The sequence below is a fragment of the Condylura cristata genome, unplaced genomic scaffold (genome assembly GCF_000260355.1).
Source record: "Condylura cristata isolate star-nosed mole 26May11 unplaced genomic scaffold, ConCri1.0 scaffold00002, whole genome shotgun sequence".
Taxonomy (NCBI): domain Eukaryota; kingdom Metazoa; phylum Chordata; class Mammalia; order Eulipotyphla; family Talpidae; genus Condylura; species Condylura cristata.
Genome location: NW_004567103.1, coordinates 7846093 through 7857435, shown reverse-complemented (window position 1 = coordinate 7857435; position 11343 = coordinate 7846093). Strand labels below are relative to the sequence as shown.

Below are 11343 nucleotides of genomic sequence, written 5' to 3'. Positions count from 1 at the left end.
AAACACATGTCTTTTGCAGCAACATGGATGGAGATGGACAAGATCATGCTTAGTGAAATAATCCAGAAAGAAAAGGAAAAATACCAGATAGTTTCTCTCATAGCAGGAATATAATGGAATAGGTGAGAATATAATGATAATGATGAAAAGCTATATATCAGAGACATTTTGTGGAGGTGGAGTGGGGAATGGGATCAAGAACAGTGGAGGGAGGGAAATGCACTGGACTATGGTGATGGCACATGGATGATTTGGTGATGGGAAACCCAAGGGGATTGCAACTGAGATGGAAAAATGCACAAAACATGTAAAAATTAACTACTAAAAAATTTTTAAAAATCTATATTAACATCAGGATTTAAAAACAAACAGTTTTTGTCTAGAGGAGCTCTATTTCTTTAATTCTAAATAAATGTCCTTATAAGTGGAAAATAACTCATGCATACTGAAGTTTCTAGTGAGTTTTTTTGGTTGAAATATGTTTGCAAATAAACTAATGAATTAAAAAATTAGCTGTGATCAGCTCACAAAATTTTCAGCATCTGCCATCTTGACCAAGACTAGAGGCTTATAAAAGAGTTGATTGTATTTGGGTCCATCCTACAGAAGTCTGATTTACATTTTCATTGAAAATTATGCTTTATCAACAGATTCTAATATCTATTAATCTTAGCTTAATTTCAGCCTGCATCTCATTTTGCCTATGTCAAAATAAAATGACTTAGCTTAATGTTATAACTCAGTGAATCTTTTTACATGGCTATTATTGGTATTATTCTGGTCTAACCTCATTGTATGGTGTATCTTGCATTCCAGAGTCTTCTTTCATTGCTCCTTCCTCTTTAACATTTGGTGTAATGCTCAGAAAAGCTGGCCAGCCCATAGAGAACATGCCTAGGGAGAATTAAGCATCATTATTATTTGAGTCAACACTTGCTTACATTAGATAATGCCAATTATCTTCACGGCTTTACAAGAGATCACACATATGATCTTGTAAAGCTCATATAATCAATGAGATGGTTAGAATATGACTGTTGATAAATGTTCACTGTCAGATAACCAGTGTTCCCCTTTTGATAGTGTTTGTATCATTTTTAAGTGGCCTATTTTCTATAAAGAACTGGCATGGCTTTATGGACAGAATATAATTTATAGACAATGTTCTCATGTAATTAATCTTCTCGACCTGTCTCTTGCATTTGTTAGACTGTAGACATAAATGTGTCTTTCAAAAGACTGTTGAAAGACCTCCAAAACATTAGTATTTGAGAAAGTTACTCATGTAGTCACTATTTTTGCATTATCTAGACATTTCACATTTTCTTGGGTCATGTTCCCAGAGGAGTAGGGTCTGACTGGTGGAGTATGATTGGTTGGGAATAGTCTGTAATGACAGACCAGCCCTTGAACTTCAGCCCTGACACAAGCCCACCACAAGCTGGGGGGCAGGCTATTAACTTCTCACCTATAAACAGAAGGTGATAATATAACTAGCTGATAGACAATAGCTGATTGTTATTTGTAACTAATTGAGATAATGGTTCTTGTACAGAATTTAATGAAGTGCCTCTCATGAAGCCAGTGCTTTATACGTTAGTTCATAATTTCTTGAAATGTCTGTTTTTACCAAATACATACATATTTGTATGAATGAATCAATTAGGTTTCCAAAATGCACCTCAATATCATTAGACCTAACATGAATAGAAAATATTTTACCTAAAATAGTAACTCAATTCCAAATACTAACTGTAACTGTAGTACATTAACTATGGCTATTGTTACAAAATCTTTACTTGACATTAAAGATGCAATATTTTTAATTAAAATAGCGCTGTAAATTATTATGTTATAAATCATTATAATCAGTTCATATTTTTAACTGGATTGAAATATATTGATTATGAGTTATATATATATATAATACAGATATAATATTTATATGCCTCTACTTTTGCATCCCTTAATTTAAATAAAGTTTTACAAAATTTTATTTATTTTGAAAGATTTATTTGTGCAGGGGTGGTGAGAGGATTCTCCAGAGACAGAGTTAGGAGCAGAACAGGCAGACTGATGAAGTACATTGCTGAGGGGAGCAGCGGGCGGGTCAGGAGAGGTCTGCCGCGCCATGTGGTCACCTCCAGGGCCGGGGATTGAAATTGCACTGAAGTTACTGCGGCCAGCTTGCAGTGCTGCACCTTAACCCTAGCGTCACCAGGGAGGGCCTTTTACTACATTTTAAAATTATAATAGATTGCTTTCACAAGTCCAAACTAGTCATCAATTTAAGAATAAAATACCAAGGACAGACTAGCATGCAACCTGGTAGCAAACTGGAGTCACCACTTAGAATAACATTGGATAAGATGCATTTCTACTACCAGAAAACTTTTCAGTAACCCTTGGTGCTCAAAGGGTTATTCTCAGCTCTATAAAGCTAACTGCAGGCACTGCAGCACGAGTTCCATCCCCAGCCAGGGAGCTGACCCACATGGCGTAGCAGACTCTCCTCCCCCACCCACTGCTCCCCTCAGCAGTGTATTTTAGTCAATCCACCTGTTCGGCTTCCCACTCTCTCTGGTGAATGCTCCTTTCTACACCTCTCACTTGTACCCAAGTTCTTGTATGCACAAATAAATAAATCTTTAAAAAAATTAAATGGGGTATCTGCATGCTAGGTGCTTTGGTTTTGGTTCTTTGCAACATAAGTCATGTAGGTGGGACAGAGATTTTGTTCCTAGGAGTGCATAAAATTTTTTTAATTGAAGTTAAATTTAAGCACAACTGGATTTCCTCTGCAATTTCCATTGCTGGGGCAATGGGCTCAGTTAGACCACTCACTTCCTCTACCCGGAGCTGTTAGTAATGGGTTGTTATCCCAGGGGTGGCCCTCGTCCAGAAGCACGGGTGCTGTGCAAATCTTTTCCACTTTCCAGTAACCTATGGTAGTGCAAGATGAGGTTAGGACATGTTTGTGTTAATACAAATGCAAGAAACCACAAATCATGAACCAGTAAAGCATTCTCATATTGAGTTAAGAAGTGGACCACCCAATGAATAGTGTTGTATAGAAAATAAAAATGATACATTACATGAATACATTACATGAAGAACAGTTAAAATTTAAAAGTAGAGTATAATTAGAAACATCTGAAAATTCATGTTATGTAACAAAACAAGAGATTAATGAATATAAAATTAACAAATCAACGTTGCGTCAGAAGTCAACATGTTGACTACATAACTTCCCCCTCACTTGACCATCTTACCCTTTCTTTTCAGGTATTCTGCGATGAGGGCAGCTATATGGATGTAACACATCGCAGCCTGTAGATCAAAGAGGACTCAAAGTTACAGGCGGCATGCCATGGTTTTATGTTTATCTAGTCAGACTAGACTTTCACGTGAGCCAGTATTCCATGTCAGAATGCATGAGAGAATTATTTGTCATGACAGCATTGAAACTAAGAGTCAGATTTCCCACAAGGTCACAATCTAGGATAAAATGCAGATGTGGAGACTTTTGTTTTTTTCTTGATGTAGTTTTCAGTTGAGTAAATTAGCTGACCTGAAGAATTTTCCCATATATTATCTTCTTAGTATCTAAGATAGCTATCTCTCCATTTCTCTTTCTATACATCTATCTAGCTATCATCCATTCATCCATCCATCCATCCACCCATCCATCATCCATCCATCCATCTATCCATCCCTCCACTAGCCTTTAAACATAATTCTCTTCTTGTTGACATTGGAACTCTAGTGTCTAGATATAAATAATTAGTAAAAGCAAACTACTTTCTTACTTTTTCTCCCTCCAAAATGGCATCCCTTTAACTTCTGTTACCTCGAAGGTTTTAGGACTAAGCTAGACACATGCTCTGTTCCTCAAAGGCGTGTACTTCTGAGAATAAAGCAAAGCTTCTCTATTTGGTGTCTGCGTCACATGGGCGATGTGAATAGTTGCATATAAATTCACCCCGTGTTTACCGTAGGCGTACCTGCCGATTTACACCCTTCTCATCGCGCACTCTGCTGCACTCTGTGTGTCTCTCCAGAGTTAACGTTTCCATTACCAGTTCCCACCGGTGTAAATGAGAATAGACCACTCTCCCTGAGTTTACTCACTGAGATGATTTCCTCATTCAGCTCCAGTTGCAGCTTTTTAAACACAGACCACTAACTTGTATCACTTTTAAGTGCTGGCACCTTTACAACCACCTCATCAGGCTCAACTATTCACATTCAGTTCCTATGAAGGCAGGTGCCCAATGGCCTTTATTTGATGCCACTGACCTGGAGCAGACATCCTTGAGTCTTTGCATGCACATTTCAAGCAAAAAATAGATAACTGGGTCCATCTGCATTATGGAAAATCTGTAACTTTTTATATCCTAGACAGAAATGAAAGCCATTCTTTCTGGTAAAGAGAACAACGCCAGTAGAGAATAACAGAGTCTTGCTATCACCTCAGATAAGTCTCCGTTTCTAGCGTGAATCTTGGCCATGCTTTCCAGCCAGGTCCTCCGCAGCTCAGGGGTGCTTGCGTAGGAGTTTGCCAGGCTGTACTGTAGATCCACCAGCATCTCTGGGTCCTTTTCATGCTCCTTCATCTGGGCTGTGGCCATCAACACAGTCCGTATTCGTTTAGTTAGATCTTTTACCTCTGCTGGGAAATTGCTGTTCTTTGGGAAACAGAGTGCCTGGGTCATTAACGGTCTAGAGCTCATTAGTTAACTTCAAGCTATGCTATAAATTCTGGCTTCGCATCATAGCTTGGTGTGCTCTACATCTTGTTCATCAATATTTACTCTCTTTATATATGCATTCTATGTATATAATTGTGACTATAAATACTGTGGTTATCAATAGCTAAGCTGTGGATACAGCTTAAATGTCGAAATACAGATGAGTCAATCAGGCAGATGTGGTACACATACACAATGGAATACTACTCAGCTATCAAAAAGACAAACTCTTGCCACTTGCAGTAACCTGGATAGAGCTGGAGGGGATTATGCTCAGTGAAATAAATCAGAAGAGAGACAAATGTCAGATGGTATCATTTATGTGTGGAATATAGAGAGCTCAGAAAAGAGTCAGATAAAGTCACTGTAAGAAGTATCCCTAGAAAGCTGAATATAGAACTGAGGTGACTGTGGAGTGGGGTTAGAGGAGCGGGGTGTGGCAAGAACAAGGGGGACAGTGGACTATGAGGGAGCACAATGGATTATGATGTGGACAATGTGGAGAATTCTATATTTCTAATGCACAAACAATGGTGTAAACCAATGTTATGGCAAAATAATAAAAATAAAAAATATATTATAAAGAAGAATCAGAGACCCCCCCCCTTTTTTTTTGTAGCCCATTGTCTTCTGGTAATAATATCCCAATTGTCCTCTGAGAAGCTCTCCTCTCTGGCCCTAGTTCATTTGACCTGAATGTGTCTGCTTCAGTCTCAGGCATCTGCCTCATTCTTGGACTGCCTGACCCACAGTGATGGGCTTAGGGTCAGGCATATGATACAGGACGGGTCAGAGAGATTCCATTCTGGAACCTTAATTTCCCTACAGAACAGGTGCTTTTTCCACTCACAAAACCACCAGTGTCCTCTAAGTTTCTGAGAGAGTAAGCCCATGGTGGTCTTGTTTTTGAATGAAGTGAACAAAGAGTGACATTGAACTGAAAGGGAGACAGAAATGGAGGCCCTAGGAGCAGGGAATCTGAAAACATTTTAATCCCCAAGTTTAGCCATGCCTGGAGCCAGGCTTGCTCATGGGCTTTCCAGTACAATGATTAAGAGAGACGTTTTCAGGAAGAGCTACGAGAAAGATGAGATGAAGTTGGTCAAGAATGGGATAATGAGAAAATCACTGAATTTCTGGATATTTGTGGCAAGTTTTCTTATTATGTCCTTCAGCCACACATCTTAGAAATCCCACTAAACAGATTATATGCTGAAAGGATAAGAGCCAGTTATTAAGTCAAACAATCAAAGTCAATATAGGTACCCAGTTAAAGTTTCAATAATCAAAAGTTTTTGATATAAACAGAGTTTGTGTTTTGTGATTCTGAGGTCTCACAAAAAGAATCTGGTTTCACTTATTCCTACTTTTTTTTTTTTAAAGCTCACAAAGCATGTCTTACTTTCATTTGCTTGTCTCCATTAGCAAAATTATTGGTGATTGCCAGGGAATGTTGAAACCGAGAACCTCCAATCCCAGCATCAGCTATTAACTGGCTTACAGCCTTGATGAGCTGGAAGAGAAAAGAAAAGTGAAATAACAAAAGTAAGTAATTTAAAAGCAGTTTCAAAGAGGTTTTAAAGAAATCCATGGAGTTGGGTAAAGTATCATTTATTTCTCCTACTAGGCCTAATGAAATGTCTTTTTGTATTTGATTTTAGGAAGGCCATGCGACCTAGGGAATTTCCTAGATCTTAAGTATTTCAAGAAGACTGTGGGTATCTTGGGAAGCTTGAAGAAGAAAATGTGTGCAATTTCGATCTGGGGGACTTGGTCTTCCAGGCCTGCATGGCTTCCAGGGGTACATGTTCCATGTGGTTCCACTTCTATTTCAAACTACCAGTAGAGTCATGGACTCGAAAGAAAGCTGAGGGGAACTGCAGAAATGGATACACTGGTGAAGTGAGGAACTTCTTCCCTTTGGCTCCTTTCATATTTTAAAATCCTCTGTCCAGTTGCCCCTTCCTCAGAACCAGGAGTGTGATGGGTTTTCTTTAAGAGTAATCTGTTGGAGCAGTGGGGAACGGTGGCCTTGGGACAGTAGGCTTATTTCAATGCTGGGACAAATGGATAGTTTTCACAACAGCATTAATGCCAACTGGCAGTGCTTACTTGTAAGTGGGATCGGACAATTGACTTCTGCTTGTTATATTCAAAATTCTTCCTCATGAAAAAGTATAGAAGTGCTGATGCTTCCGTCTGAGTTGACCTTGACCTATGGTTACAGCATTTTAGGACTTCATAGCAGAATGATCCACAGAGGTCAGCGGGTCCTTGAAAGAAAGCTGAGGGGAACTGCAGAAATGGATACACTGGTGAAGTGAGGAACTTCTTCCCTTTGGCTCCTTTCATATTTTAAAATCCTCTAGAACAATTCTATTTTCTTTCTTTTTTTTTCAATCTAATGTTTTTCTTATAGTTGTAAGTTAACTTTATTTTATATTTAATATTTAATGTCATTAAAGTCTATTAGCATTTCTTTTTCTTTCTAGAAATAATCATTCTCTGCCTTGTGTATTTCTCTTGCATCAGCAGATATGAGAACCTAAAACAACTAAGAGTTTTTTTTTTTTTAAATAGGGAGGAAGGAAGGAAAAAAGAAAGGAAAGAAGGGAGGGAGGAAGAATGATGTTATAAAGATAGCAAGATAGAGAAAAAAGAAAACTAGAAAGAAGGATGAACACAGAAGGACAGAAAGAAGAAGCTGAGCAAGAGTTTTGAAGTACTTCTATTCACCCAACACGTTCATCTACAGGTATCTCTTGGAGGTGCCCTCAAAGGTCACAGCAATACCCATGTTAACATGCCATGAGTGGGCTTCACAGAATTTTGCTATCTTTCTGCTGCAAATACTTAAGACAAGAGTTAGAGTCTAATAAAATCAAATAATCTACTCAACGTCTAATAAAACTAAATCAAGCAAAATAATGCAAGTCTTCCTTCTATAACAAGAAATGCAAAGATCAGCATGTGTTTATTATCACCCTTAACACAGCTTTTAGGGGAACCTGGAGGACACTTACCTTGCATATGAACAGTCTCAAGGAGGCAAACACGTGCTTCAGAGCAGTCGCTGACTGATTGACTTGGAAAAAGAGCATGTAGGTATCAAACACCCTTTTCATCATTGAGTTTTGACACTCAGATTGCTGGAGTTGTCTCTGGAAATGTAATATAAAAGGGATTTGGGATGAGTTAAAGGACCCTTGTATTCTTTCAAAAGCTACTGTAGTAGGCACAATTCTGGGTGCTAAAGTGCTAAATAAGAAGATAAGTTTTATGTTCTGAATGAAACGCATATTGTAGTGATTGAGAAAATAACTACTACATAAGAAAACAGAGTAGACAGACATGATGTGACAGAAAGTAGCTACTTCAGGACTGAATTATTTAGATGGTGTGCTTAGTTAAGACTCTCTACTGGATGAGTTCACACCTGAGTTTAAGGAGTCTACCCTGGGCAGACCTGGAGGGTTGTCTCAGGAGGGGGAAACAGCTAATACCAGCCACCTGAGTTGGAAGGGGATTTGGGAATTGACAGAGAACTCTAAGCATGGTGTGTGGGATGGAACTGGAGACAGAAAGAGACAGGTCACAGACAGGCATTCTCATGGGTGTTACAAAGCCTACTAGCTGGGTGAGATTTAAGTGACATTTCCATGAAGAAATAAAGAGTTAAAACACGGTTTTCACTTTTTCTATCACCATATTGGCATTTCACCCAAAAGGAGGGCTTCCTTCCTATTAGCACAATGTTTTATGTAGACTTATTTTAATGGGTCTGACTTTTCTAGTTCCATTCTTAATGCCTGTAAGTTTGTTATGTTGAGCTCATGATTTTAATAGCTTTCTTGAGGTATAATTCACATAGTTTCTAGTATGCATTTTATGACATGAGCTATAAAGGGAATCATGCAATATCTATGCCTTTGGATGGTTTAGCTCCCAGAGCCTAACCTTAAGCATTCTTTTTCATGCAGTTAGCACCATTAAGAAAGTCTCTTTACCTGGTGAAGTACATTTGACTTGTTTCTAGTCTTCAGTTATTAAAAACACAGTCTCTATGAATATTAGCATTCAAAACTTTGTGTAGAAAAATGCTTTTCTGTCTTCTGAGTAAATACCTAACATTGCAATAGCTGTTCATATGACAGATGAACATTTGATGTTTACGTTGCCATGCTATGAGCCAAAGCATTTGCACTATTTTGCATCCCCATCATCCAGTGAGAATTTACTGCTACATATCCTTGCTGAAAATTGGGCAGGTCAGTCTTTAGTTCTATCCATTCTGATAGTATGTAGCAGTATCATATCACCAAAGGTATACAAGTAGTGAATGGGCAGACAGAAGGGTGTTCAATATTAGTCTGTTGGATTTACCTGTCATTCAGCTCTACCTTTGAGGTGGAAAAGACAGAGACACATTCTCCTTTGGCTCTGCTGACCTGACAGTGGGATAGGAGAAAGTAGGAATAAAGAATGTCTACTATTGCACAATAGTGAAATACGCATGTGTGTAACAATGGAGCTTTAGTGAACTTTCGAGAAAATCTGAATCTCATCATTAACATGTTTTCCACTTACACTAAGGCACATCAACATGTTTTCTACTTCCACTTTCTGTGTCAGGTTAATGATTTTCCTAAAACATTCTGACTTCACCTGACAGTTCTATGTCCTACTGCTCCTATTGAAGACATTATTCTGACCCCACTCACCTGGTGAATATGCGTGAAGAGGGAGAGCAGGTCTAGAATGGTCAGGCAGACCTCTGTGGCAGTGTTGGCCTCAATGTCCACTTGTTGCATAAAGTTGTCACTGGCGTTGTCTACAAAACACACAGTGGATCTTATACAACACAGAAATGCCTTGATGATTCTTTATGGCTTATAAAACACTTCCTTCTAGCACAACAAATTCAGCATCTACTGCTGTTTGATGAATAATTTGTCACTGTACTTCTTTGTTCAGTTCCCATGTTGGCTGAATCAAAACCACTAGGTTGTCTTTCAAGGGTGCTACAAGCTGCATTACTTGTGTTCCCCCTAGTTCTTATGTTGAAGCATTAATCTCTCATGTGATAAAACTTGGAAGAGGGGTCTCTGAAAGGTAGTGAAACCAGCACTTTCCGAGTGGGATTAGTGCCCTTACAGAAGAGACCCCAGAGAGAGAGGACAGAGATGGTCTCCCCCTGCCACGTGGGACACAGCATGGAGGAGACCGCATCAGGTCAGGAAGAGGCCTTCACTGGGCAGAAGCTCTGCTACTCCTTGATCTCAATCCCTCCTGGCTCCAAAACAATGGGGAGTAAATGTTCTGGTGAGATCACCCAATCTGTGGCCTGTGTTGTGCTTGAGCTGAGACAGTGTGGGGGCCTGTCCTGACCCTGGCTGCAGGGTTTCCAAAGGACTTGCGTGGCCTGTTTTCCTTTGATTTTTACCTCTAATCCATGGATTCACTCTTGACAGAGCCATGTTTCTCTAATAACCAATCTGGTTCAAGTTTTATGCTTCTAGACCGACAGACCACATGTGCGGCTTCAGTGGACAATGTCCTTTCAGGGCTTCTGCAAAAAGGCCCTAAATAGATTCGCAGTCAAGGCATCAGCCTTTAAACTGTTGCCAGTAGACATGGATATACTATAGGGCACCCCTCCTTTCTCCTCACTGACTCACTGGACACAAGGGGTGTCAATGGATCCAAGATGTCACACTCTTTCCAGTAGAGCTGTGCTCACAATGCTATACTCAGAGATTTGCCTCTGCCCCCTTTTCATTTAAAATTTTTTTAAAGATTTATTTATTTATGCATACAGAACTGGGGTACAGGCCAGAGGTGCAGGGGCCATGAGAGGATTCCTCAGACACAGAGTGGGGAGCAGAACAGGCAGATCGACAAAGTACTCTGCTGAGGGGAGCAGCGGGCGGGTCAGGAGAGGTCTGCTGCGCCATGTGGGTCACCTCCGGGGCTGGAGGGGATCAAACCAGCACCAAAGGGGCTGCCGCCAGCCTGCAGTGCTGGGCTTTAACCCATTATGCGACCAGACAGTGTCCTCTCCCTCCTTTTCTTCCTTTCAAGGACATTCCATGTTCTTCACTGCCTGGTGATTCTCTCCTCTTAAGAAACATTCCTGGCCTAGGGCCAGAAAAGCCTTGTTTCAGTGACACAGTGACGTTTCTGAAACCTTGTAACACGGTCAAGCGCCACATGGATCCAGAACAAAGCTGAAAACTGACTTCCTCCTGTTGTTTCTGATTTACTTACTGTTTTTTTTTTAAAAAAGATTTATGTATTTAGTCATACAAGAACTGGGGTGTAGGCCAGAGGTGATTTACTTACTGGTCCCGGTGTTGTCTAACATCTGTAAGAGTTTGGGGTTAGAAAGGGCATTTTTGGTTCGAATTATAGGTAAAGTTTGTGATCTGTGTTGTTTGTGTCCTTCATGACTGGACGTGGAGTGCATCCTGAAAATCAAAGAAGAACATGGTTAAAGTTCTAAGCATGTGATGTCAAAAGTTTATATACCTATTCTAGATTCAGTCCAAAAATCTGAATACAGACTTTATTAAAAATATTTATTAGAGGCCTC

General features: G+C 39.6%; 1 protein-coding gene across 8 annotated transcripts in view; it reads right to left on the bottom strand.

The window, feature by feature from the left end:
- Nucleotides 1–11343, bottom strand: part of DOCK10 (dedicator of cytokinesis 10) — a 187203-nt gene that overhangs the window by 23829 nt on the left and 152031 nt on the right. For 5 of the 8 annotated variants that reach the window (XM_012727609.1, XM_012727583.1, XM_012727576.1 and 2 more), the window contains 9 exons: nucleotides 11094–11218; nucleotides 9473–9582; nucleotides 7775–7912; nucleotides 6864–7046; nucleotides 6154–6264; nucleotides 4473–4688; nucleotides 3273–3330; nucleotides 2845–2943; nucleotides 788–894 (listed from right to left, as the gene is read on the bottom strand). In XM_012727609.1, coding sequence (XP_012583063.1) covers nucleotides 788–894; nucleotides 2845–2943; nucleotides 3273–3330; nucleotides 4473–4688; nucleotides 6154–6264; nucleotides 6864–7046; nucleotides 7775–7912; nucleotides 9473–9582; nucleotides 11094–11218 — 1147 coding nt within the window. The remainder of the gene's footprint in view (nucleotides 1–787; nucleotides 895–2844; nucleotides 2944–3272; nucleotides 3331–4472; nucleotides 4689–6153; nucleotides 6265–6863; nucleotides 7047–7774; nucleotides 7913–9472; nucleotides 9583–11093; nucleotides 11219–11343) is intronic. The other 3 variants (XM_012727593.1, XM_012727598.1, XM_012727614.1) reach the window with 1 other exon arrangement.